The sequence below is a fragment of the Tarenaya hassleriana genome, unplaced genomic scaffold (assembly GCF_000463585.1).
Source record: "Tarenaya hassleriana unplaced genomic scaffold, ASM46358v1 Cleome1, whole genome shotgun sequence".
Taxonomy (NCBI): Eukaryota; Viridiplantae; Streptophyta; class Magnoliopsida; order Brassicales; family Cleomaceae; genus Tarenaya; species Tarenaya hassleriana.
Genome location: NW_010960187.1, coordinates 3,211,881 through 3,236,343, shown reverse-complemented (window position 1 = coordinate 3,236,343; position 24,463 = coordinate 3,211,881). Strand labels below are relative to the sequence as shown.

General features: G+C 37.3%; 6 protein-coding genes across 9 annotated transcripts in view; 1 reads left to right on the top strand and 5 right to left on the bottom strand.

The window, feature by feature from the left end:
• Nucleotides 1-6: 6 nt before the first annotated feature.
• On the bottom strand, nucleotides 7-2,756 carry LOC104807921 (adagio protein 3-like). Of its 2 annotated transcripts, none has more exons than XM_010533371.1 (2): nucleotides 2,411-2,756; nucleotides 7-1,721 (listed from the first exon to the last, which is right to left on the bottom strand). In XM_010533371.1, exons 1-2 carry the CDS (start codon nucleotides 2,698-2,700, stop codon nucleotides 116-118), a joined length of 1,896 nt encoding a protein of 631 aa, XP_010531673.1. In that variant the 5' UTR covers nucleotides 2,701-2,756; the 3' UTR covers nucleotides 7-115. The 2 variants fall into 2 exon arrangements, with proteins under 2 accessions (XP_010531673.1, XP_010531680.1); XM_010533378.1 differs by having other exon boundaries at nucleotides 7-1,592.
• Nucleotides 2,757-8,699: 5,943 nt separating this feature from the next.
• On the bottom strand, nucleotides 8,700-12,258 carry LOC104807913 (probable S-adenosylmethionine-dependent methyltransferase At5g38780). The gene is made up of 3 exons (XM_010533360.2): nucleotides 12,139-12,258; nucleotides 9,935-10,597; nucleotides 8,700-9,133 (listed from the first exon to the last, which is right to left on the bottom strand). Exons 1-3 carry the CDS (start codon nucleotides 12,220-12,222, stop codon nucleotides 8,786-8,788), a joined length of 1,095 nt encoding a protein of 364 aa, XP_010531662.1. The 5' UTR covers nucleotides 12,223-12,258; the 3' UTR covers nucleotides 8,700-8,785.
• A 1,198-nt stretch (nucleotides 12,259-13,456) lies between these two features.
• On the top strand, nucleotides 13,457-16,290 carry LOC104807903. Of its 2 annotated transcripts, XM_010533350.1 has the most exons (6): nucleotides 13,457-13,675; nucleotides 14,065-14,357; nucleotides 14,475-14,671; nucleotides 14,807-14,914; nucleotides 15,008-16,094; nucleotides 16,198-16,290. In XM_010533350.1, exons 2-5 carry the CDS (start codon nucleotides 14,105-14,107, stop codon nucleotides 16,052-16,054), a joined length of 1,605 nt encoding a protein of 534 aa, XP_010531652.1. In that variant the 5' UTR covers nucleotides 13,457-13,675; nucleotides 14,065-14,104; the 3' UTR covers nucleotides 16,055-16,094; nucleotides 16,198-16,290. The 2 variants fall into 2 exon arrangements, with proteins under 2 accessions (XP_010531652.1, XP_010531647.1); XM_010533345.2 differs by having other exon boundaries at nucleotides 15,008-16,255.
• A 68-nt stretch (nucleotides 16,291-16,358) lies between these two features.
• LOC104807896 (alpha,alpha-trehalose-phosphate synthase [UDP-forming] 6-like) lies at nucleotides 16,359-19,812 on the bottom strand. Its single transcript, XM_010533340.2, has 3 exons — nucleotides 17,284-19,812; nucleotides 16,902-17,175; nucleotides 16,359-16,815 (listed from the first exon to the last, which is right to left on the bottom strand). Exons 1-3 carry the CDS (start codon nucleotides 19,317-19,319, stop codon nucleotides 16,528-16,530), a joined length of 2,598 nt encoding a protein of 865 aa, XP_010531642.1. The 5' UTR covers nucleotides 19,320-19,812; the 3' UTR covers nucleotides 16,359-16,527.
• Nucleotides 19,813-20,907: 1,095 nt separating this feature from the next.
• Nucleotides 20,908-22,770, bottom strand: LOC104807886 (putative caffeoyl-CoA O-methyltransferase At1g67980). 2 transcript variants are annotated; one of them, XM_010533318.2, is made up of 5 exons: nucleotides 22,648-22,770; nucleotides 22,123-22,208; nucleotides 21,763-21,913; nucleotides 21,457-21,588; nucleotides 20,908-21,342 (listed from the first exon to the last, which is right to left on the bottom strand). In XM_010533318.2, exons 1-5 carry the CDS (start codon nucleotides 22,696-22,698, stop codon nucleotides 21,055-21,057), a joined length of 708 nt encoding a protein of 235 aa, XP_010531620.1. In that variant the 5' UTR covers nucleotides 22,699-22,770; the 3' UTR covers nucleotides 20,908-21,054. The 2 variants fall into 2 exon arrangements, with proteins under 2 accessions (XP_010531620.1, XP_010531628.1); XM_010533326.2 differs by having other exon boundaries at nucleotides 21,763-21,907; nucleotides 22,648-22,769.
• An 835-nt stretch (nucleotides 22,771-23,605) lies between these two features.
• The window catches only part of LOC104807876 (THO complex subunit 2-like), a 14,687-nt gene continuing 13,829 nt past the window's right edge, over nucleotides 23,606-24,463 (bottom strand). The window contains exons 33-34 of the mRNA XM_010533304.2: nucleotides 24,185-24,463; nucleotides 23,606-24,059 (exon numbers count right to left, since the gene is read on the bottom strand). Coding sequence (XP_010531606.1) covers nucleotides 24,002-24,059; nucleotides 24,185-24,463 — 337 coding nt within the window. The 3' untranslated portion in view covers nucleotides 23,606-24,001. The remainder of the gene's footprint in view (nucleotides 24,060-24,184) is intronic.

Sequence of the window (24,463 nt, the reverse complement as noted above, 5' to 3'; positions counted from 1 at the left end):
TTTCCCTGTTTGTGTGTTTTTTTTTTATATTATTATTTCATAGATACTGAATGAACCAGTAACAAAAAAACACACACAATACCGTAACATTACCAAGCTTATAGAAGCCAGTCTCTTACAGATCCGAGTCTTGTCGACTTGCCAAACACAGTTCATGTAACTCGTTGAGGATCCACTCCTCACCAGTGTGACCACCCAGGACCAGTACTCTTGTCCCTCCAACTACACACGTGCTATGTCCCCACGCAAACTTCGGCGGTTGGCCCGGTACATTGAGTATCCTCCATGACGGTTTCTCTTCCAAAGGGTCTAAAAGGAAAAGCTGCGATGGAGAGTGAAGCCCGGAAATAGACCCTCCGAATATGATTACCCTCCCACAAGGCATGCTTACGGCTACATGGTCGAGTCTTGGAGGCGGAACCACCATTCTTTGGCTGCCAATATCGGCAAACGGGCTAAACTCGAGTTGTCTCCATCTCGGGTATTCGTCTTCTAAGTCTATAGTGTATGTCTCACCCGACCGTAGCTTCAGATGCCCGCTCTTTGCAAGCCCACCAAACATGAGGATTTTGGTGCGGCCAAAGACTGAGAGAGAATGTCCAAGTCTCGATGGGGGAGCCCATGATGTCGGGATCTCTCTCCACGCTGGCTTATCCGTTGTCAGATCCAACAAAAATGTGTCGCTCAGAAGCACCCCGGCATCTGTGCATCCGCCTGACACAACCAGTTTAGAACCTTCGATCGTGCAAGAGCTGTGCCAAGATCTCGGGAGAGGAGGAGTACCACCGGAAACTTCCTTCCATGTCGGCTGCTTTGCATCTAGATCGAGCACAAACACATCATTAAGCAATCCCTGTCTTCCAATTCCTCCAAAGACTACCAGCCATGACTCGTTGAGGCATGAGAGAGTGTGACCCCAACGTCCCGGTGGCGATGATTTCACCCTGACCCGTTGCCACTCGGGATACTCAGAATCCAGATTTAGAACAAAGGTGTCGTCCATTGGCTGCATATCTACTCCTTCCCCACCAAACAACACTAGCCGGTTCCCCACAGCACATGCACTGAAGTTGCAACGTGAAGGTTCTACTGATCCTCTGACGGTGAATTTCCTCCAACAAACGGCTTCAAGTGTGGTGAGTTCCCTTGCTAGGCGGCCCCAGCCAAGCTTCTTTGTCATAATCTCAAGGGTTCTGGTGATCTCCTTTCCCCAGGCGTTTTGACACACTATCTTCCTCACGCTCTCGTTTTTCGTCAATTGGCGAATCCTCCTGCAAGCAGATCCGATGGAAGCAACGTCCCTTGGAGTCAAGCGTGATAAGATGTTATGTGCCAAGACTTCGTCGGAAAGCTGTAATATCCCACAGACATCTTGCTGCTGTCTGAAAGTCAAGAGTCCACCTGGAGAAAGGGATCGGGATGTCTGATCGAATTGTTGGTTGCAGGTCTCTTTGAAGACAGGATACGACACACGGTTGACATCTATAGTTGCTTCAGAGAACACTTGTATACCGATAATGTGGGTAACGGTTCCATCATCATCATGTATTGGGGCAAGCTGTAGCCGGTTCACCAGTGGAGTGCCATCCTTCCTGAAATTGAGAAGCTCGCCTTGGAATTTAACACCTTTTTCAAGACATGTTCTAATCTCAGATACAACCACAGGATCCACCAATGGGTGACGCCTCTGAGCACGAGGGTCTCTGTACTGTAAGAATCGACTGGAAACAAAAAAAAAATATAAACGGTATATTTTTTGCGGAAGAGCGAGCTCAACTCAGAAACAAGCAATTGATATCCGATAAGCTAATACACGTTCTCAAGATAATCTCAACTTATCAGAGAGAACAGATCATTGTAAGAAGTACCACTACAAGAATGTATCACCACTAATCTTCTTCTCCAGCCAAAATGCTAGCTTTCTTCATCAACCAAGCATAGAATAGTTCAAAGCCAAAAACCCAACTCTCTGCCTTCCTTTTCAAATATTCTTGCCAACCAAACAGAACTGTTCAAAGTAGATTCAACTGATTAAGCCAAAACAATTGAGAAAGAAAAAACCCAAACAAAACCCTATTAAGACAAGATTTCTTCCTAGCCAGATGGATGCAAAGAACAAGTGCAGATAGAGAATATCAGAATCTTTTTTTTTTCCAGAATGTCCCTGCAGGCAACAGAATATCAACGGAATGCAACACAAAGCATAGAGAAATAATCTCGGCCAATTCTTCCTTCAGTGGAATGCAGCATTCCTCATCAACCAAACAGAGATTTCATAACTTGGACTTCTAATTCCTACATTTTTTGTTTCCCATTCCTCTCAACAGCCAAAAATTAAACTTACCATATGAATTAACATACTATAACTATAAATATCAAAAACCAAAGTAAAGAGAATCGAAGGGATTACCAGTTTCGGCCAAGAACTTCGTCAGCTCGGTAACCTGTAAAGACCTCGAAGATCCTGTTCACATAAATTATTGGAAAATCTGGCTCTAGAGCATCAGATACAACAAACGCAGGCGGCGTCATCGGGTAAAAGAGCATCCCCAGCTTCAGTGGAAGCTTCCCGTCTCCTCCTCCTCCTTCCTCTTCACCCTCTTCTTCTTCTTCATCGCCGTCTTCTTCTTCATCTCTTCCGCGTCTTTTCCTTTTTCCAGCGACACCTCCGATCTCTTCATCTCCATTCTCGCTCGTCATTTTCGCGGTAGAGGAGATTTTCTCCCCTTATCTCTCTCTCTCACACAAAAGCACGCAGTGGTCTTTGATATTTTTCTAGAGTTGTTTAAAATATCCTGAAGATCAAGAGACAAATACCAAATTGCCCTTTAGGCTTTCGGTGGGGAATGGAAAAAACCGGCCCCGGTTCGATAGCGCGGGGTGGTAATATTGTAATTAAAGGAAAATATAGGGGTAAATATGAACACGTGGTCCACGCCGGTTTGGTGCATGACATGTGTTCGGCGAGATATAAAATATCTAACCTAATCAGCCACTGAGATGCTGCCACGTCATCAAACTTCCGGATGAGGATTTGATTTTTTTTTAAAACATTGAACGAAAACATAATAATAAAAAAATCCATCATATGATCATCTTAGTTAAAGTGATATTTGTAGAACTTTTATAGCAGTAAAGAGGGAGAAATTATTCGAACCTAAACTTGAATAATTAAATCGGTGAAATTGGATACAAACATCTATCCCATTCCGAATTCAAATTTTAAATTTAGAAAGAGAACATATATTCTAAATCGCCTGATTGGTTTCCGATCCGAGTATTAGACTGAATCTTAGTCCAAAATATCCGATTACCAAAAAAAATTTGTTTGTGAATAAAGAAGAGGAGAGCGTAGGGTTTTGCGGAGAAGGGGAGAAACACATTATCTATATGTAAATTGATGATTACAAACACGACGGCGGTCTATTTTAAATATTCACGCAAAAAAAAAAAAGCGAGAGATATCTCTCATCATTGGCTGTTGCGACACTATCCATATATTATAACATAATTTATAATCATTCGTTATAAAATTACAAGATTCGTACACTATAATAAGATCATTTTCGTCGCTACGTAATCATCATGGCCAATATATAGATTTATAAACATACATATACATACAAACATATATATATATATATATGCACACATACACACACATCCTAGGATTATCCACTAGTTTCCAATAAAAATAAATAAATGCCCAACAACCCCATATATCACATTATTGAATCAAATCCCGTAATTAAGATGAATGTGAAAGATGTTTGCGATATTGGGTTTTCGATTTTTCACAAACATATGGAATCAAAATTCTCACCATTATATTTGCAAAAACGAATTGTAAGTATTCGATCTTGAATACCGCGTTATTTTCAAACCGTGGAAGTTTATATACGGTGGATTGATAGTTTATACCGTGGAGACTTGATAACTCCATTAATTGTGATATTCGGTTTGATTCGGTTAGATATATTTAACATTTTTTGGTATATTATATAAATTGTAATTTTTTTTTTATCACTTTAAGCATACAAGGATATAAGATTCCATAGCATAAAATAGAATCCGATATATATAATATGTTTTTCTCATATGAAAATCATGACGCCCAAAAAGCCCAAATTAAAAAAACCCAATTACAAAACGAGATAGGCCGAAAAGACCAATATTCCCATGAAAGCCCGTTAAAGGCCCAATAATGCTATTTGGAAATAGACTTTTAGTATCAAATGGGCCTTTAAAAAGCCCATTTCCATTAGGTTATACCAACTGAAAGTATGAATAAATCTAATGACAAATCATTTCTTTTTCCTTTTATTACTATTATTATTATTATTATTATTATTATTATTATTTTCTTAAAGATAATAATCCATCCATAAGCACAGATTATGTTAATACGAATCATTTTACGAGTTATTCATGTGCTCTAATGTTGGATACAAATAATATCACAATAAAATTCGGAACAACCACATGAATCTTCTATAATCACTTAACAATTTGAACCAAGATTATATCAATCTTCTATACCATATATTCACTATTTTAACAAATTAATGAGAGTTTATACTTATCACTATGATTTTTTTTTCTTCAAAAAATCGGTGTTTTAGATCTAATACAATTAACGTATTTTATATGGATCGTAAACTTGGGCTTACGCATCTAGACACGAGAAAAAGTGTATTGGTTCTTTATAAGTTGAATACATACATACATATATATATATGTATATATATATATAAGGGATAAGTGAAGAAGGAGAGATCGGTCCACTCTATAGTGCCCTAGAATAGGATTGGGACCGCCGGTTTCATCGTAAAATGTTTTCAAGGATAGGTTCAAACACCAAATCGCATGTGTTTCCTTGTCATTAAACACATCGCTCTTACTTTAACAGCGGTCGGTCCACTTTTTGATAGCCCCGTGGATTTCATTATCTCTTTTTCTGTAACCCTAACGTTTAATTAATTTCTCGGAGAACGAGACTTACGGGCAAGGATTTCCATACATAACGCACACACATAGATATTATTAATGTATACACACACACATACTATATATGTTTTTTTTTTGTTTTCTTTTGCATGTCATGTTTCATGTACTATATATGTTACAACAACCAAAGTCTTATATATCGGTAGAATGTCTAATTTTATAATTAAAAATGTATAATTCATAATACAAAAGAAATCACAGTAAATAATAATAACAAAAACTCAAACTCTCTATATAATGTCCATCTCCATAATACCCATACATATTGGTTTTTCTAATTACCTTTCTCATACGTATTAGTAAGAAAATTAAAGAAATTAATTATTGTTTTTAATTAGCTAAACCTCAAATCTAGATTAGATGAGGCCATTATGGTGCACCATAAGTCAAGTACAAAGGATGGTGTGTACTGCATGTGCTTCAACGTGGGCAGAAGAATATACAAATTGGGAACTAGGGTTCCACATGTGAAGATATATATAAATAAAGATTAATATTGATACAAAATCTTATACCAAGAAATAAATATTAATACAAAATCTTGACCCGAGACGAAGCAGAGAAGGTACGTAACCCTAGAATCTAGATCACAACCCATGGAGAGGCCCGGCCCCCCTCACGTCAAGTCAAACAAAAATACCATATGATTTTTATACTTTGAGTTCCGCGTTAATTATAATTTTCATTTTTTCATTTTTTTTTGGTCTGATTTGGTTTGCGGGAGCAAGATTCCTTAAAAGAGACATCTTTTAAAAGAGAAAAATAATAATAATTAAATAAAAGGTTGTTTTTTTTTATATGGGAAATAGACCTATGGGTCGATGCATAGGGGCCACGACCTCCTAGCTTCCTAGTCTCTCTTCAATCTGGCATTCACATGGTAATTTGTCACCTAGTATATACATACACACACATATATATATATATACACACAAGGAGCAAAAATTTGCATTTTGTACTTCAGCGCATACTTACACACATGTGTATGTGTATATATATACAAGAAATTATAATTCTAAGTATGTTTAGAAAAATCACGTTCATTTAATTTTAAGATACTTTAGGTTGACATATTAGGGTTTGACATTATTAATTATAACTTGGTCTGGATTTCAAAACATCATGACATAATTGAAGAACAAAGTCACCGGATTGGGGAAAATGTTATTTCTTGGAAAATAATTTTCTTTGTGTATAGTGGGGGATTGGGTTATTGGCTCAATAGCATTTTTCTTCATCATTATCACCTTGACCATCCCACTGAGATTTTTTTTTATGTATTAAACAAATTTTTTTTGTTAAACTAAACAACAAAAAAAATTAGAAATTAGAAAGTTTCAATATTCTTCTTTAGTTTCCTAGAAAATTAGAAAATATAATTTAAAATTTGATATCAGTAAAATGATAAATGCTTTAAAATTTTGTAATACGAAAAGTAATCTTTTTTTTTTGAACTGTGAAAGTTATAATTTTAAATTTGACATCAGTAAAATGATAAATGCTTTAAAATTTTGTAATACGAAAAGTAATCTTTTATGTTATTAGTTTCCCCTTGTATTATGGTTTAGGTTATAAGAATGAAATATTAATTTTAAGGGCATATTAATTTTCATGAACTTAACACAAATTAATATGAAAAATACCCTTTTAAATTTAACATTGTCAACGAACATTTTAGCAGATTTTCCTAAAAATAGCTTCTTTTTACATTACTAGTATCCAATGACAAAACAAATACATGTAAAAGGATGTTATAGTAATTAAACACTACTGTTCATAATTAATTGCCGCAAACCATATAAAAAGTTATTTCCAAATAAACTAGACTTTAGGAATTTTATTTTTTTAAAGGGAAATTATGAGAATAAATAATATGTTCTAAAGCTGAAAAAGACAGCCATGTAAAGTTTTGAACTTAATTTTCACTACACTTCTATGATTTTATTAGTTAGTTTCAATTTAAGAAAACTATATATTATTTTAGGCAAGACCATTTTTCTGACTCCATTCATGTCCGTATATCTAGTCCAAGAATCGTGATCTTTTGTCATGACAATGTATTAACTTATAACTTTCTTTTTTGTCCGTGGATCTAAAATTATTTTTGGTAGTTCAACTAAAATTATCTTGTGATAATTTATTTGCTTATTAACACTTATATCATATTTAAAATTGCTTATTTAAAATTATCTACTCTTCTTGTTCGTTTCCGGAGACATATTAATGCGTCGACTGTAATAAGGGACCACCTATCTCATTGGTTTATCAACTTTGGTTGCATATGCATGTATGTGATTAATTAAAGTGAGATTAATTTGTTTATTTTTTGGAGAAATAATAAAACAAAATAAACGAACAATGAAAAATAAATTTATTTTAAAACTTTCGAATAAATACATGACGTTTTCTATTTTACATGGTATAATTTTTTGTTCTAACGTGGTATTTTTATACGATATTGATGTAAATTAAAGGATATCTTGAAATTCTTTTTAAAAAAAATCATATTTTTAACGAAAAATTTTCAAGTTTATATATTTTTTCAGCGCATCAGAAACTTTCTTTTAATAGGGAAATATGTGGAGAATCATTGGATTTCACATTATTCAACATAGAACATTACAACATAGTAAAAAACGGAATCACAAAATATCTTATTTAATAAATATAAATATCTAAAATATAGAAACAAAACCAAATCTAAATATTACGTAATTACGTAATCTTCTCAAATATTCTCCATATCTCTTTATATACCCCTCAAACTCAAGGAGATGGGAAACAACTGTTTGAGGTTGAATTCTCAAAATAATAGCGGGATTTGATAATCAAACTAGGGTAAATAGTGGATTATTGGCGGATCTGAAAAGTTCGGTGTGACACAGAAGCGTGGTGTAGATGCACGGTGATGAAGATGAGTAACACAACAATAATGTCGACGGCGCAAAAGGTGCGTTGGTTTAGCGGCTATGCCGGAAAAAAAGAAAAGTGGCGCAAATTCGTGCGGCTAAAGCCGAAAAAAGAAAGAAAAAAGAAGGTGGCGCAAATCCGTGGATCGACTATCGGAGTATTCCGATCGGAGAGGCTAAAAGTCGGATTTAAAGATCGCACAACGGTTAGGGTTGACGTCAATAAACGAACGTCGTCAGAAAAAAAAAGAATAGCACATCCGCTAGGGTTGACAGTCATAAACACCGCCTTCGAGAAAAAAACTAGAAAAAAAAATAAAATGAATGCAAGACGACACTCAAGGTGATGATACTATTGGAGTTAGTCATCATCATCTTCATCGTCGTTTTCGGATTCAATGAACATTGTTGATAAGAAAAAAAAATTTAGAACAAAAATCAGACTGTGATATCATAATAGAGAAATAGGTGGAGAATCATTGGATTTCACATTATTCAACATAGAACATTACAATATTTATAGTAGAAAACGGAATCACAAAATATCTTATTTAATAAATATAAATATCTAAAATATAGAAACAAAACCAAATCTAAATATTACGTAATATTACGTAATCTTCTCAAATCTTCTCCATCTGTTATAGATTTTTAACATATTATTTTTGTAAGTGTATGTAGATGAACGTTTCCAAGCATTCAAACACACAATTATTCACGAAACAAAGCTGGTGTAAAACTTTATATCTCACGCAACAAGGAAGAAAACACACGAAACAAATCGAAAACAAACCGAAAACAATCACGCATTTAATCAACTGGTTCAGATTAAACCGGTGAAAACCAGCAAAAACATATTCCCAAGCTTGTTATTTTCGTTTCAAAGCAAAGAACAGCATGATCTTCTCTCGGTAGCTGTCCTCGAGCTTGTCCGTGACATCGATGAGTCTAGTTGTGAGACGTTCGAGTATTTCTTCCGTGACATATTCCCCGAACTGCGTGATGAAGAATGTTCCCATTGTTGCCCTTATGCACCTTGTCCATTCTCTCACGTCTTCCGAATTCATTCTCCATTTAAGCCAAGCCGACGGATCCATAAGCTCCATGATTTCGATCGTGAAAGACCCGTTCTTCTCGACGGAATCTCTTACTTCCTCGGGCGAGGCATGGTAGATCGGTAAATTGAATGTATCGATTTGATCTTCGGTAACCAAACCCTGGTTGCAAACACCGTAATCACATTCACAAGTGAAAAAAAAAAAGAACGAATCATCAAGCACATCGTGCTGTTTACGCGAATCTAGCATAATGTTTACATGGAATAAGCATTAGATATATATTGTCAATTTGTAAAGTTTTATATATTCTATTATAATGTTTCAAACTTTGCGAAAAGCGATGAATTAGGCGCGTCTGGTGGTCAGGTCCGGCGGACTGAGGTCCATGGGGACTGTTAGGCGCGGGTGGTAGCCAGTTCGTCTCCGTTTGTAAGGGTAGGTAGTCACAGGTTACCCATAGTTACAAACAAAAAAAAAGCTATGAATTAATAGCTAAAGCTGACGTGTAGAAACACGTTTTGTGGAGGAATATAAACTTTTCGAGTACCAATCATCGTTCGCTGTTAAATTTTTGTTTACGTGTATTTATTATGGTTGGATACATAATAAATGCTTGTTCCATGAATAAAGTATCCTTAAAGGTAAGATTCTGCTAGTTATAAAATAATATTAAAACTTTCTTCTTCTTCCTTTTTATAAACTTTTGAACAGCACGGGCTAGGGTTTCGAGAATAAATCTCAAAGCTACAACCAATCAGAGAACGAAGTATTGGACCTACTAATATAAAATACACTTAACTGCTTTCCTAGACCCTTCTCTTCGCAAATGTGAATAAAAATACCAAGCATAGAGTCTTTTATTATTATTTTTAAAATTTTTAATCATTTTCACATAAGTTTGAATCTTTTTTGCGTATTTATCTTTTTTTCCCAAACAAAGAGAATCGCAGAAATACATACCTCAGAACGCATGTCGTGGAGAACATCGGCCATGGTTTCGTACATAATACCAGCAGCGAGATTCGAAAACGGGATTCCACGAGGAATACCGCACATTCCGACAACCACCAAACCTCCGGGAACAATCTCCTTAGCCCTAGCTTCCAGGAACTCCTCCATGTCCCGACCAAACTGATCCTCGTAAGCTTTCACCACTTCCTCCGGTGCACTCGAGTAATGGATCCTCCCTTTGTTCCAAGCCTTCGAGTTCTTGTCCAACAACTCCTCCGGCACACGTGACAGCCAGTGCGTGGAGGCGAGTGCCACGGCCACGTGTACGGTCGATTCCGGCAGTAATCTGCTGTAAAACGAGCCCGGAACTCCCACGGCGAAGTAGCTCCTGTCTTGCGGGAGCGCAGTGAAGAGAGTGTTGAAATCATTGGAAGGGAGGTCGTTGAAGAAGACCAGGAATTCGGGAGATGGGTATTTGTCGGATCTTGATTCTAAGTTCGATTTGATGGATTTTATGATGTTTTCGACGTGGAGGAATGTGTTTGGTCCAGTGGCACAACCCAAATCTGCTACGCAGATGGTGTTGTTCGATCGTGAAATTAGGGTTTCGACATCGAGTTTCTCCATTATCAGTTTTTCGATCCTGTCCTTTAATAGATTTGATGTTCGTCTCTGCAAATATGGTAAAGAGAAAAAAAAATATCAAAACATGAGTTGGCCTCAAATACCCCGACAGATTCTAAACCAAAAAAAAAAAAAGTCCTAATAAGCAAAAAAAAAAAAGAATTCCCAACAGATGTAAGAACAGTTTGCATATATATGACATTTACAGTTACAAAATAAATAAATAAATAAATGTCCTAAAGAAATGGACTGTGTTATATATATATATATATATATATATATATGCTTTACAATAGGAAGGATTAGTCTATCAAATAATGGATAATAGATAGGAAATGTCCCGGCCGGGTGGAAATTGTTATAATTGCACAAAACAATTTACTAATGGATAAGACAAGGGACCAAGCTAGAAAAGATTATTGTTAGCTAGCTTCACTAACAAAAGAAAAATAGAAAGCAATATATTGATTTTATCGTACAAAAATTGACATTATCTTTCATTAATTTTACGCAAATTAGCTTCTCATCCCAATCCTACTATACTACTACTAATATACATACATATATATATATATGTATATATATTCTACGAGTGAAAGATAGATATAGATTATGTTCAACTTGACAAAGAATCTTTGTCGTAATGAGTATATAAACTAGCATCTGGCATGTCCTATATCTATTTACATACGAAATTAATGTGAACCCACGGACGTAGTCCTTGACAAAATATATATTAATTGATGCGGGACAGACCATATAATTTGATATAACAATTTTTTTTTTATTTAATTCCTCTCAACATGACGTTTAAAAGAGGCGAAATGAGATTTTTATAGGCCTTTAATATATACAGTTGTAATAGAAATTTCGGAAAATAACAGTGGTATAACATGAAACCGAAATTTTAATAATTAATTAATTAGAATGTATTCGTCAGAGATGATGTAATAAGATCAATCATATTCCTTTACGATTGGCCTAATTGGCCAGCCAATTGTATCCCTAATCAACTTGTTTATTCATAATCAAGTGATCACGTTCTTAAATCAAATCACACAGTTTAATTAATCAAAAAAATGCTCACAAGACAGAACGGTAAATCAACACACACACACATATATATATATATATAAACTCGCACACTTAGAGGAGGAATTAATATTCTTTTGATTTTACAATTAATATACCATTGGTTTAATGTAATATGTTATATGACAAATGAATAAGTTCCTTCGGAGATTGGCACCAAAGCCTCTAATTCAAAACGAAACTCTTCATTGAAAACAAATAATCTACAGTCCTTTAAATATGTCAGTGGTTCGTCGTTGTTGGTGACAATAGATCAAACCCAAAGAACTAACATTCCCGCTAAAAGATTGAAAAATAAATACCTCATTTGTTCAATATATTATTATATTTATTTATTACTCAAATTAATACTCCGAAAATATATCGAATAATAAAAATTCAAACAATTTCCTAGTGAAGCCATGATAATCATGCCAAGAAAGAAAACTAATAAAAGAAATAACAATACATATATATATATATATATATATATGTATGTATGTATGTATATATGAGACCTGCATTTGGGAGTTTTTGGAGTAGCTGAAGGGGCCATCTCCCCCAACCATGGGAAGTGAAGTGACCACAATCTCTTTTCCCATTTCAAATCTTGAAGCGGTTTTTGATTTTGCTGCTCTCTATGTGGTTGTGGAAGGAGAGGATCCCTCGGGCTCCTTATATAGCCCATGCACGTACCATATAGGGGTTATAATATATCAACACTTTTTTTTACAATAATGTCATTATTCGTACCTATAGGCTATAGTTTATTAGTTATCATCATTCATTATCATTTTTTGTTGTTATTACACCATATAATAGCGACTAAGATATAATATTTTACCTTAACCCCTTGTTTGAATAAGTTGATCAGTCAATCATTGTTATTGTTATTATTGACACAAATTAAAAACATAACCGAACCGAAATTTCATAATCGGATGTAAATTGGGTATGGAACCAATAAACCAACGCCATAACAAGGTAGAGAGAGAGTTTGTTTTGCCAAAAATTCTAACACACCATTTTTCTTCTTTAAATAGACAATATTTTTTTTTATTGGCAAACTTGGAAATTGTTAAATTACTCAATTAATTATTCTCCTTTTAAATGTTAATATAATTATCTCAGTATTTAGAAAATGCATAAATATATTATAATTTATCATTAAAAGTTGGTAGGAAAATTCAAAACATCATTAGTCGTAAAATGATTTCGGAATTATAATATATGTCATTTTTTGCATCAGATCCCCCACTATCTCCCAGCATTTAAATGAATGAAATTCATTAAAGAAATTCAAGGTTGATATAGGTAGAATCTTAACTGAAAATCAATATCACAACCTACTACGATAGGTTTAGTTAAGGTTAATTAAGCTAGAAACTAATATTCCGAAATAATATTTAGTGGTCCACCTATATAACTTAATAGTACAATAAATATATAATTTTTTTTATAGAAAAAAGTCAATTCCTTAAATTGGAATTTAAATATTCATCAATGTTGCTAATAAGTCGTACGACCATCCAATTAATTAAATCATATACTAAGCTTTTGAGTTTTGATCCCCCAATACATACTTTTAGTCTTTGGGCTTCAAAGGAGATGCTGCATGTGCACTAACGGTCAAATACTAAATCAAGAGATTCAAAATACCTCGATAAGAATTTTTAAAATCATATCTTTAAATTAGCCGTCAAAATATTTATTTATATTTCTTTTTTATTCATATTTAAATTAAAAAATAAAACTAAAAAAATGTTGAATTCTAAGACTTATTTAGAATGTTTCTGTTCAATATAAAAGGACTATTTCGTAATTATTTGGACAATAAAATCAGAAAAGGAAAAGAAAAGCAAATGGACTTGTTTGGTTGGGTTACCAATGTGGGCTAAAATATTACAGGCCTGTTATATGATTTGGGCTTGGCGGATTCTTCCTCATGAAGCTTCTCTCCGTGTACACCAATGGCGATTTTCTCCAGGTGCTTCGAAATCCCGAATAGGCGGTCTCACTTGATTTCGCTGTTACCACCATTGCTGCTTTACCCAGGTTTGCATTGTCTCCCGAAATTATCGTTTTCTGTTTGGCTCTCGGGAAAATCTTTTAACCTTTCAAGGAAACTGATCGTCTATGTTAAACGGGGATATTATAACGTCAGTGTGAAAATCTGGTCACCAAATGGGCGAGAGGAAAAGAGCGAAGAAGGAGACGTTGAGTCTCGTTCCAGATTTCCATGTTGATCGTATCATAGTGGTTTCTTCATTTTTCACGTTTACTTGCTTCAGCGGCTAGGGTTTTGGTTGGGTGTTGGTTTAATTGCGGGATGTGATTTGTCATGGTCAGATTTCTTTGTTCAGTATATGAAGTTAAGATGAATTACAGTTGATATGCGAATCTGATTATAGTAATGAGTGTTTTATCATGTTACCTGTTGATAGCGCCTTTGATCGGTAAAGTCCCTGCTGGCGGCCATTCGGGATGGAGATTCCTTCCGGTAAGATGCCTGCACAGTGCAATTCCACAACAGAGCTTTCAGTTGGTTATACATCTTTCAGCAAGTCAAACGTAGAGGTTGGAGAAGATGATTATGCATTTTCCGACCATCCGCAAAGATTATCTTACTCAGATAGGTTGATGGAGCGCATGGTGACTGGCAATTCAGACGTTGATATCTGGATTTGGATTATTGAATACTTGGCAAAATTTAAGAAGGAGCTCTGGATGCTGCACGGTAATGGGATTTTAGACCAGTTGGGATGTTTCTTTCTGTTTTCCCTTTGAATGAGCTTCTGGATTTAAATGTCAGGCTTCAGGGATTTCTTCTTTTTCTGTTTTGGTTTTCTTGCAGATATCTTTGAAATGGGTCCTAAAGTTCCAGATGATCTAGGTGAACATACGAACGAGATGGTGGCTTTCAGATGCTTGGCTTATTTGTTTGATCCTAGTCCTGGACAGAACAACAATGTTGCTTCTGGTGTTGGGTCAAAAGTTGAGTTCGATTTATCTGAGAGCTGTGTATATGTTCTCCAATGTATCCTGGATGAGGTAAAATTAAGGTCATCTTTAGCCAATCCTGTTTTCCCGTTCCTTTAATTTTAGGTTAAGACATTTTGCAGATGGTCATTGTCATGATGCACTTTATTCTGTCCACTAAGATTGCTAGAGTTTTCTTTTTCCCAGATACCCTTGTTGAACCTGAAACCAGGTGCACCGGAATTATTAAAATGGAATCCTCTACCATTCATTGAAAACAAGAGACTTTGCCTGCCAAAATGCACTTTGGAACTGGTATAGGCTCTTTCCATTAATTGAAGTTCCCACCCAAGGAGGACAAAAGGTTTTTTCTGAAAGTTCATATTTGTATATTCTTTGTATGATCAGCTGAGAGAGGCTTCACGTAAGAAGAGTACTGGAGTTCTTCCCAGTTGTGGGGAAGAGACAATGGGAACTGATGGCGACAAAAACAACCAAGTTGCACTTGCTGGTGAAAATATTGATGGGAGAATGAATGGAGAGGGAACTTCGTTTGGTCAGGGCCCTGGATATGGAGTTGGAGTAGTGGCAGATGAAAATGGAACTTCATTCGGACAAACAGATTTATGTAATGTAATACCAGATACCTTCGAAGAAAATGAGGATGGAAATCAAGGTACCTCCATAGTTGATGACATTTTCCGTGCAAAAGCCAAGGAAGCTAAGCTGGATCCAGCAGAGGCCACTGTAGACAATGTTGATGTGTGTACTACAGAGGCTAAAGAATGCTTTGACCATTCCAATAACCAAGAGGAAAGAATGGAGGTGAGCAGATCTACTGCATATGATCAAAGCGAATTTATGGCTCCAGGGGAGCCGCAGCAGGGGACAAGCCATGTTGATAACAGAAATGGTCAAACAGAAGCATCTCATGACATTGATATTTTACCTGTAGAAATGGCGAATGAGATCAATTTTAGCACTGATGCAGTAAAAGTTTTGGGAGAATACCCTTCAATTGAAGCTGAAGGAAGTAAAGATCAAGAAAAGAACAAAGATCAGACAGAAATGGACGGTGTTTATGATGCCCTTGCAGTGAACAGCATGAACCCGATCCAATACGAGGACATTGACGGTCACTTGTCGAGCCCCTCACCAAATAGATACTCATGCAAACAGTGCAATGGAGGTGGCAAGCTGTTGTTTTGTTCTAATGAGGGATGTCCAGTTATGATTCATGAGAAATGCTTGGATTCTCATCCAACATACGATGACGGTAACTTCTACTGCCCTCTCTGTGCTTACGCCCTCAATTCTTCAAAGTATCTCAAATTCAAAGGTCAAGTCACTGAAGCAAAGAAGAAACTAGTTAGCTTTCTTCATCTGGTAAACTCGAGGAGGCTTAAAGAGAAGGCAAGATCTGGAAATCAAGTTCCTTCAAGCCACCAACATTGAGGATGATTCCTGTGGCTGAATTGAAAGTACCAGTTTGCAGGTCAGCAAGTTTAACAAGTTCGCATCTTTTTTTAGCTTTGGATCTCATCACAATCGTCAGTTTTCATCACACATAAATTATCACATGTTTGGGTACATTCTAGATGCGGGGGGCAGGCATATCCTTAGCCGAATATGATGTAAGCAGTTTACACAAAATTGGACAGAACCTACTGGTCGACAACTACAGATTCACTGAGAAGAGGTGTGAAGCAAAAGCTCAATGGTTTGGGGTTTGGAGAGTGAGGACACGGCGAGCTGAAACTATGGAACCGAGCTCTTTACGAGCTATAGCTCGCAATATCAGAATAAAAGCATACATAATACAGCATCTCTTGATTACACTCTCTATAGTACTTCAAGAAACACGAGAGGAACTGGTGATGGAGACAAGGGGAAAAACGTTTTTGCTTTTTGCTTCCTCCGTTGTAATTTTAGATGGGAGCAAACTCGTCTGAAACTGAAGCCAACCCTTGCATTAACCTGACAATCTCTGTCGTGTCATCTAAGTAGTACTTGGCCTTGCTGGGCTTCTGACCGACAGTACAAGCAAATACTTCGGCATTTGGGGCAATAGAAGGGCCTTCAATGGAGGTAGTGATCACCTCAAACATGTCCTCATCAGACCGGTCATCTCCTATGCACAGAACAAAGTCGGGCAATGTTCCTCTTCCTTGCATTGTCGAAAGCAACCTTCCCGCTATAAGACCTTTGTTCACACCCTGTGGTTGGAACAAGAAGGTAACTCAGAAATAGTGCAACCAAACAGAGAAGTGACAATTTTTGGGTCTGAACAGTGGTTACGAACCTGTGGTTTGACCTCCACGAAAGTTTGTCCTCGTTTGACTGTGACTGGTTCATTGGCAAGAACACTTTCAAGATGATCAAGAAGTTCCTTAGCCTGGCATGAGCCGAAATCTGGGTCGGCATCCTCAAAGCTCCAAACAAGAGCTGTCTCCTTGTCTTCAATTGTTGATCCATCAGTTGTCTCGGTGTAAAGCTGCATCACAGGCTCTGCGATTTGCTTCCAAGAGCAATCTGCCACCGGCACACACATTTCCCATTCTGCTTCCCTCCTCAGCCTGTATATTTGTCATAACACATTTGTGAGGACAAAATGGATCAAACTGCATAGAATACGAAGATGTGGAAGGGAACAAATAGCAGTTGAGGTCAATTCCCGTAATTACCTCAGAAAGTAGCCATGTTCAGCAGCAATTGCAAGCTTCTCACACTGAAAAAACCAGTCAGAGAGTGTTTCTCGGCTTTTAGCACTGACTATGAATACAAGGTTGCTCCTGTCTCTGCACAAGGTGTTCAATATATTGATAGACCTTGGAGATGGTCTTTTATCGATAGAACCCTGTGGCATCAACGTGCCATCATAATCCAAAAGAATGGCCCGAGTCTTTGTCCTCTTATAAGCCGAGACTATGTGTTCCATCGACAACTTCCGGAAGGATTGATCGAGTGCCACGACCCGGAAACTGAGACCAAACCCGATCCCCCAACACCTCCTTCTTCCGTGGTCAGCGCAACTCCTTTCGAGATCTTGGAGGAAACTGCGAGCCCAGTATCCGACATCATGTGTGCTTACATATTTATAATGTTTCTCATGTCTAAGCTGCTTTTCGGGTTCAGATAATTCTAGGGCGGTGTCCATTGCATCGGCTACTGCATCGACATTCCATGGATTGACGCGAATGGCTCCACTAAGCGATGGCGAGCAACCGATGAATTCAGAAACCACCAACATGCTTTTCTTGTGAGTATTTGGTTCCAAACTTAGAATCTTGTCCAATTTCTCGTTCCCTTGACGGGAGATTATGTATTCATAAGGTATGAGATTCATTCCGTCCCTAACTGCTGTTACCAAACAGCATTCAGCCACGACATAATAAGCAACCCTTTCGTAGAACTTAAGCGGGGCATCAATCAATACTACAGGATCATACCCGGGCCTTCCAAATGTCTCGTTAATTCTTCGAACGGTAGAATGTGTTTCAGCCTGCACTTCTTTTACATCTTTTCCTTTCCCCCTCGCAGGATTTGCTATCTGCACCAACACAACCTTCCCTTGCCATTCTGGATGTTGCATAAGGAGCTGCTCCAGAGCTAACAGCTTCAGACTTATTCCTTTGAAAATGTCCATGTCGTCCACTCCAAGCAACATTATTCTGCCTTTCCGACAATACTGTTGGATAAGCTCGGCAACTTTGGCTTCGGTCTCTGACAGCCTCAACACTGACTGAAGCTGACCCATGTGGATTCCCACCGGAAGAATCTTGATACTAACGGTTCTACCGTAGTACTCGAGTCCAATGTACCCTCTCTTGGATTCATAAGTAAGACCGAGCATTCGGCTACAGCAGGACAGGAAATGTCGGGCATAGTCAAAAGTATGGAATCCTATCAAATCCGCGTTGAGCAAAGCCCGGAGAACATCCTCTCTAACCGGCAGAGTCTTGTAGATTTCCGAAGACGGGAACGGGCTGTGGAGGAAGAAACCGAGCTTGACCCTATTGAACCTCTTCCGTAAGAATGTGGGTAATACCATAAGGTGGTAATCGTGTATCCACACGAAATCATCCTCAGGGTTGATCACTTCCATGATCCTATCGGCAAAAATCTTGTTCACGGAGACATAAGCTTGCCATTGATTCCGGTTGAATCTCCCGCTGAGATCCGGTGACAGAGGCAGCATGTAATGAAAGAGAGGCCACAGGTGCTGCTTACAGAACCCGTGATAGTAACGGCTATAAAGGTCAGTTGGTAAGAACGTGGGCACACATTTGAATGTCTCTACAAGGATTTGAGATACTTCTTCCTGATCATTAGGATGGATTTCATCTTTCAGACAACCCACGTAAAGAACATCGATGTCTTCTTTTCCTAACGCATCTTTCAATTGCAGAAGCAACGAGTTCTCATCCCAATTAAAGATCCAGTTTCTGCAACCGCCACCATTGTTACTGCTGCTGGTACTGGATTTATCCGATCTCTTCTGCGCCCGAATCGGAAGCTGATTGGCTACTATGATCAAACGGTCCTTGTGGGCTGTGGAAGACGAGGGATCAGAGCTTGCACTCTCTGCTGGGTCGTCATCGATATTGGACATGAACCCGGCGACCGTCATGATCCGGGGAATCCCTCGGCTCATGCGGCCGAAAGACGGCGAATCACCGGAGGCAAGGTCCAGTAGATTCGAGTACGATCTCGAGACCATTTCTTACTTCTTTCAGTGACCTAACCAGTAACAGCAAATTTCTAGACAGAGAAAGATTCAAGGCGCAAGAGGAAAGGGGAGATTTTGAGAGAAACTGGAAGTGCCCTTTGAGGTTTTAGCCCCAAGAAACAAGAGAGGAGACCCAAACTGGACGACGAAGCTGGGAAATGTTGCCTCAGGCAGAGGTTGAAGAACAGATAGAGAAATACACCCCACCCAGATGAAGTTTCTGCAAAAAGAAGATGTTGTTTTGTGATGACAGACGGGGAAAAGACGGGATTGAAGAATACAAGTTTCACAAGACGAAAGCTTCAACGTTACACCCCCAAAGAAAATAGGAAGAGGAATAGATTCGAAAATCACTTGCGCTGGTATGCATATACATATATATATATATGTAAGTATATTTGTGTTCGTATGCCTGTATATTCACTCTTTGAATTCCTCGGCCTAAGTTTTCAAATTCTTCACAAAAGACAAGAGAGAACCTATAAGATATATTCTTTTTAAGACCGTTCGATCAGATGAGGTGCACGTAGACTTGGATGTAGCGTAACATCTCTCGTACCTGATTTTGCCTTTGATCTTATCCGTCGGTTTGTTGCCGTGTGGAAAATGGGGCCCACAAAGATTTTCACGTGTCGCACTGTGATCTAATCTTGCAGGTTGTCAAACGTTCTACGTGTCGTCATTTTGGAAAATAATTAACTTCATAATTATCACTAATAAATAATCCTCTTAGATTCGCCCTTAAATACTAATTTATTATTGGAAAATAATTCCAAACAAAATAAAAAAAAAAGTAGCATTATATAAGCTCATACAATTTACAAGGATAACATAAACAATAGCCAACAAGATCTAAATTATTGGTTGATAGGGTCACATCAAGGCAGTAAGTACTCCAATTAAAAATACTAATTTTTAATTAGTAAACATAATTTAAAGAATAATTATGCAATTAATTAGGATCCTAACTATGCATAAAAATATCTGAAAAGAGAATTAAACTATCCATCCAGTATTCTCTAATTCTATCCATAATAATCTTCTCTTTTAATTTAAGAAAACGCCTTAATATTTTTTTTCAGAATAAAATGTCTTAGTTAAGAAATTAGTTTAGATTTTAAGTAATTTATAGATGAATTAAAAAAATTAAAGGATAATTAATTGATGAAGTGGAAGCCATAGTGTCAGTCCACTTGTGGGTGGGATTAACTTTTTAATAGTGTTTACTTCTTGTAATTATGATTGCTCTTCCAAAAATCAAAGTTAAAATATTTGGAAAAGTAATCACCAACCAAAATGACCAAGCATATCATTATTTTGGTTTTGTAAGGTTGGATGATATTTTTTTTCCTTTTTAAAAGGTTTTTATTTTTATTTTTACATTTTTATCATTTTTTCAAATGCTTTAAATTTGTAACAATTTGCAATAAAAAGAATCTATCAATCAATAAATGGTAGAATACAAATAATTATTGTCCCTTATATCACTAAAATTTAATTTTAAATGTTGCGTAGTTGGTAAAATGCAACTCTGCAAATGAATGAGATCTAAACCATATATAACATTGAACACACATGCAAAAAGGAAAAACCAAATCCATTTATTTATTTCTTACAACCTCAAAACACAACTAAAAACCCTTCCCATTGTCTCGGAACAGAAGAAGAAGAAAGCCATTGAAATTTTATTACTGAACTGAACTGAACTCAACGAGGATATTACTCATCAAACGATCCGTCTGCAGAGAGTGACACCATCGCCGATGGAGACCTGCGAGACCTCGACGCGAGTATCCGAGGCAAGAACCTTGTTGAATTCCATTATGTCCCTCCTAAATTCCCTCATGTGCTCCGGCACCTGGCCCTCGTCCTCGGCCACGAACCCGAACGACAACGTGTTATCGTACGCAATCATTCCCCCGACCTTCACCAGTTTCATCAGCCTCTCGTGGTAGTTCAGGTAGTTCGACTTGTCGGCGTCCACAAACGCAAAGTCGAACTCCTCCCGTTTCTCCTGCGGTGATTTATCGTTTTAGTCGATTACCCGACAATTTCGGACACTAATAACGTTACAAAGTGTTATTCAAATATACTAATAATGTAAAAGGGTTTGTGTTCATTCACTTACATGGTTCAACATTTGGTCCAAGATGGGGAGAGCGGGCGAGTGAATGAAGTTGATCTTGTGATCCACTCCTGCATTTCTTATGAATTCTAGTCCCATTTCGTAACCTTCGATCTCGGTATCTATTCCCGTAATCTGCACCGATTTCGTAAATTTGTCGTCGAGGCATCAAAACTCCGTTAGCAATGTTCATTTTGGGTTTCAATTCGGGTTCCGATTTAGTCGTGTATATTCGGATTCTGTTATTTCGGTTTTGAAAACAACTAGAATCATTCGATCTAAAAAGAGAGGGAGAGAAGAGAAACGTACGCGGCCATCATCGGGTAATGCGAGGGCGGTTGCGAGCAAAGAATAGCCGGTGAAAACGCCGATCTCTATCGTGTTTTTGGCGTTCATAATCTTAACAAGCATCGACAGGAAATGACCCTCGTCCACCGGCACTTCCATCTCGCTTCTGCACCTTTTTTTAGTTAATAATCAACATTTTCCCGTCCGTATCTACAAGTTTTATTTTAAGTCATTTCTTTCGATAATAGATTTAGGAAAAGAATTAGATCATACGGCTCACGAGTTCGACTCGTTCGCCTGTCAATTTTATAGGGGCCGAGTCACGAGCCACGAAACTCGGTCGGCCGTCGGAGTCAGGAAGCAAAAGGGACGGCGACTTACAAATTTCCATATTTGACGACCGTGGCTTCTCTGAGTTTCTTGAGCTGTTCGTGCTCCCTCGGATATGCATTGGTCTTGTGGATGTACTGTCGTTACATGTACGCAACTTTCCTCATTTAGTATTATTCGATCATTAAATGAGGAATGTTATAATAATGGCAATTATTAGACGTAATTAAGGTATCTGACATTAGAATTTGGACGTGTATATATTTTATGCTAATTATGTCGTCGGTAGATGTCCTAACATGCACACTTCCTAAAGATCCAAAACCAAAGGATTCAACCTTATTAATTTAGCATCAAAGTTACCTTAATTTGCCATAAACATACACTCCTAATAATAAACTCCATTTGGTATATTCATTCATTTACTTTCTTGATCTCTAATCAAGAACATATCCACTCCTAACTGTTTAAGAATCTGCAGATTAACCAAAACCCTTTAGGCTCTCGGTCTCTAAATCAAGAACCTTTCGGACACAAGAAATCGAGAGAGAGAGAGAGAGAGAGAGAGAGAGAAACCTCCTTGAGAGCATCAGACTTGAGAATGCCTTTGGGAGGCAATTTCGCCATAGCTGTATCGGCTGTATCTTCTTCAACCTCAGAGTGAATGCGTTCGCGTGTGTGTGTAGATGGCAACAAAAAGAAAAAGTGTTGAATGTAACGTGTGGCATTTGTAAAGCTGTTTCAATACACGTGTTTCACTTCCATTGCCACGTGGCTCCAAAGCAAATAAATAAAAAAATCAATTTCCATTTACATAACCATGAAATTAAATAAATAAACAAAACTTTCGTGATGATCCAACGGTTGCGATGCGTTCAATGGAGTGGCGAGGTGGACGCGCAACACGGTGGGGCCAGGCCAGCGTATGTTTTTCTCCGGATGATGGGAATTTGGTGTGAATTATTGCAATTATTTTGGAATATTACATACGACAACTTGTGAATTATTGCAATTTTCTGTTACACCCACCTTCTCTATTATTAAAGAAAAAAAGTAATTTTCAATATGAAAGCTTTAAAATCGAAATCAGTAAAATTAAAAGTTAGGTGTCTTTTTTTTCTGTTTTATATTCAAAATATTTGTTAGATATTCTGTGTGTGTGTATATATATATATATGCGTATAAGGCAAATGTTTATCTTAGAAAAAACTCGAAAGCTTTGGCTGTATTTCCAAATATTTTCTGAAATCAAAGTTTTCCCTCGAAAAGATTCTTCTTTTTTGTAAAATGCAAATGCATACGATAATGTTGAAACTTTTTTATTTGAATGAAATTATAATTTAGTAAAATTGGAATCCATTTGACAGAATCTGATACTGATTCCCCATTTCCCAATGCCGTCTCCGTCTCTCAATGCATCCGTGCTCGTCCATTAAATATTAGTATTCATATAATGATACCTTAAATAATTTAAAAATTGCTACCGTGACAATTACCAATCAATCATTCTTTTAATTGCAAAAAATCACAGTCGTCAACAAACGCATAAAAGACGTTCACAATCGTTACGGCAGAGGCAGACCAGTGATTACAAGCCTGAATCTGATTGTGCAAATATTACAAACAGATATCTATGATCCTAATTTCATTAGTTAACATGAAAAAAGAAAACAGAAACTACACATTCTCTTGCTCTTCAACTCTCTCTCTCTCTCTCTCTGTCTAATGTCTAGGCATTATTATTAGTGTACACAAAGGAATAAGCTGCAGACAAACTTAAAAACAGAGACATACATGCAAAAACTTCCCCCGTGTTTTTTTTTTTTAAATTCGTCTGGTCTCCTCTGTCTGGGGCTGGGAATGGTTACACAATTTTTGCACACCCAACGTATAAAAACCAGAGCATTGAAGCTTTTCTCTTTCCCCGAGTTTACTTCCGATCTCTCCGCTTCCGCCTCTTCTCTTCTTCCCACTCGCGGTCATACATCCTATAAAAAGGGTCAAGGAAATCGCTACATTTGGAGGAAAAAAAACCGAGTGTCAAAATCAATGTATAGCATGGAAACCTGATATATATATATATATATATACGCAGAGTTTAGCAAAAGGATACGGGTCAGGATCACGACGAGCCATCTTGCTCATAACTTCTTTACCGTGAAGCCTTATGCCGGGCTCTTCTAAATAACCTCCTCCATGTTGAAGAATCATGCTGTTTTTCCGGTCTTTCCCCTCATACAATGATGACTGTTGGCCCATGGGAGGAGGAGAGTACTCTCCTGGCTCAGCCGATGGCATGTGCTGTTGCCCCCTCTTAATCTTCCGACTCTTGGAGGCCATTGCTGAGGAAGCTTCCATTTCATCTCTCAAAAGGGTAGCTTTCTCTCTTTCC

Coding starts and splice junctions, on each gene's coding strand:
- LOC104807913 (XM_010533360.2), bottom strand. CDS start 12,222: ATGGGAAAAGAGATTGTGGTCACTTCACTTCCCATGGTTGGGGGAGAT. Junction 10,598..12,138: donor CCAAAAACTCCCAAATGCAG/GTCTCATATATA, acceptor CCATATTTGCAG/AGACGAACATCAAATCTATT. Junction 9,134..9,934: donor TCCACGACATGCGTTCTGAG/GTATGTATTTCT, acceptor GTTTGCAACCAG/GGTTTGGTTACCGAAGATCA.
- LOC104807896 (XM_010533340.2), bottom strand. CDS start 19,319: ATGGTCTCGAGATCGTACTCGAATCTACTGGACCTTGCCTCCGGTGAT. Junction 17,176..17,283: donor GAACATGGCTACTTTCTGAG/GTAATTACGGGA, acceptor ACAAATATACAG/GCTGAGGAGGGAAGCAGAAT. Junction 16,816..16,901: donor TCGTGGAGGTCAAACCACAG/GTTCGTAACCAC, acceptor TTCCAACCACAG/GGTGTGAACAAAGGTCTTAT.
- LOC104807921 (XM_010533371.1), bottom strand. CDS start 2,700: ATGACGAGCGAGAATGGAGATGAAGAGATCGGAGGTGTCGCTGGAAAA. Junction 1,722..2,410: donor GAAGTTCTTGGCCGAAACTG/GTAATCCCTTCG, acceptor TTTTGTTTCCAG/TCGATTCTTACAGTACAGAG.
- LOC104807886 (XM_010533318.2), bottom strand. CDS start 22,698: ATGGCGAAATTGCCTCCCAAAGGCATTCTCAAGTCTGATGCTCTCAAG. Junction 22,209..22,647: donor AGTCTGATGCTCTCAAGGAG/GTTTCTCTCTCT, acceptor ATGTAACGACAG/TACATCCACAAGACCAATGC. Junction 21,914..22,122: donor GTCGTCAAATATGGAAATTT/GTAAGTCGCCGT, acceptor AACTAAAAAAAG/GTGCAGAAGCGAGATGGAAG.
- LOC104807903 (XM_010533350.1), top strand. CDS start 14,105: ATGGAGATTCCTTCCGGTAAGATGCCTGCACAGTGCAATTCCACAACA. Junction 14,358..14,474: donor GGAGCTCTGGATGCTGCACG/GTAATGGGATTT, acceptor GTTTTCTTGCAG/ATATCTTTGAAATGGGTCCT. Junction 14,915..15,007: donor CAAAATGCACTTTGGAACTG/GTATAGGCTCTT, acceptor TTGTATGATCAG/CTGAGAGAGGCTTCACGTAA.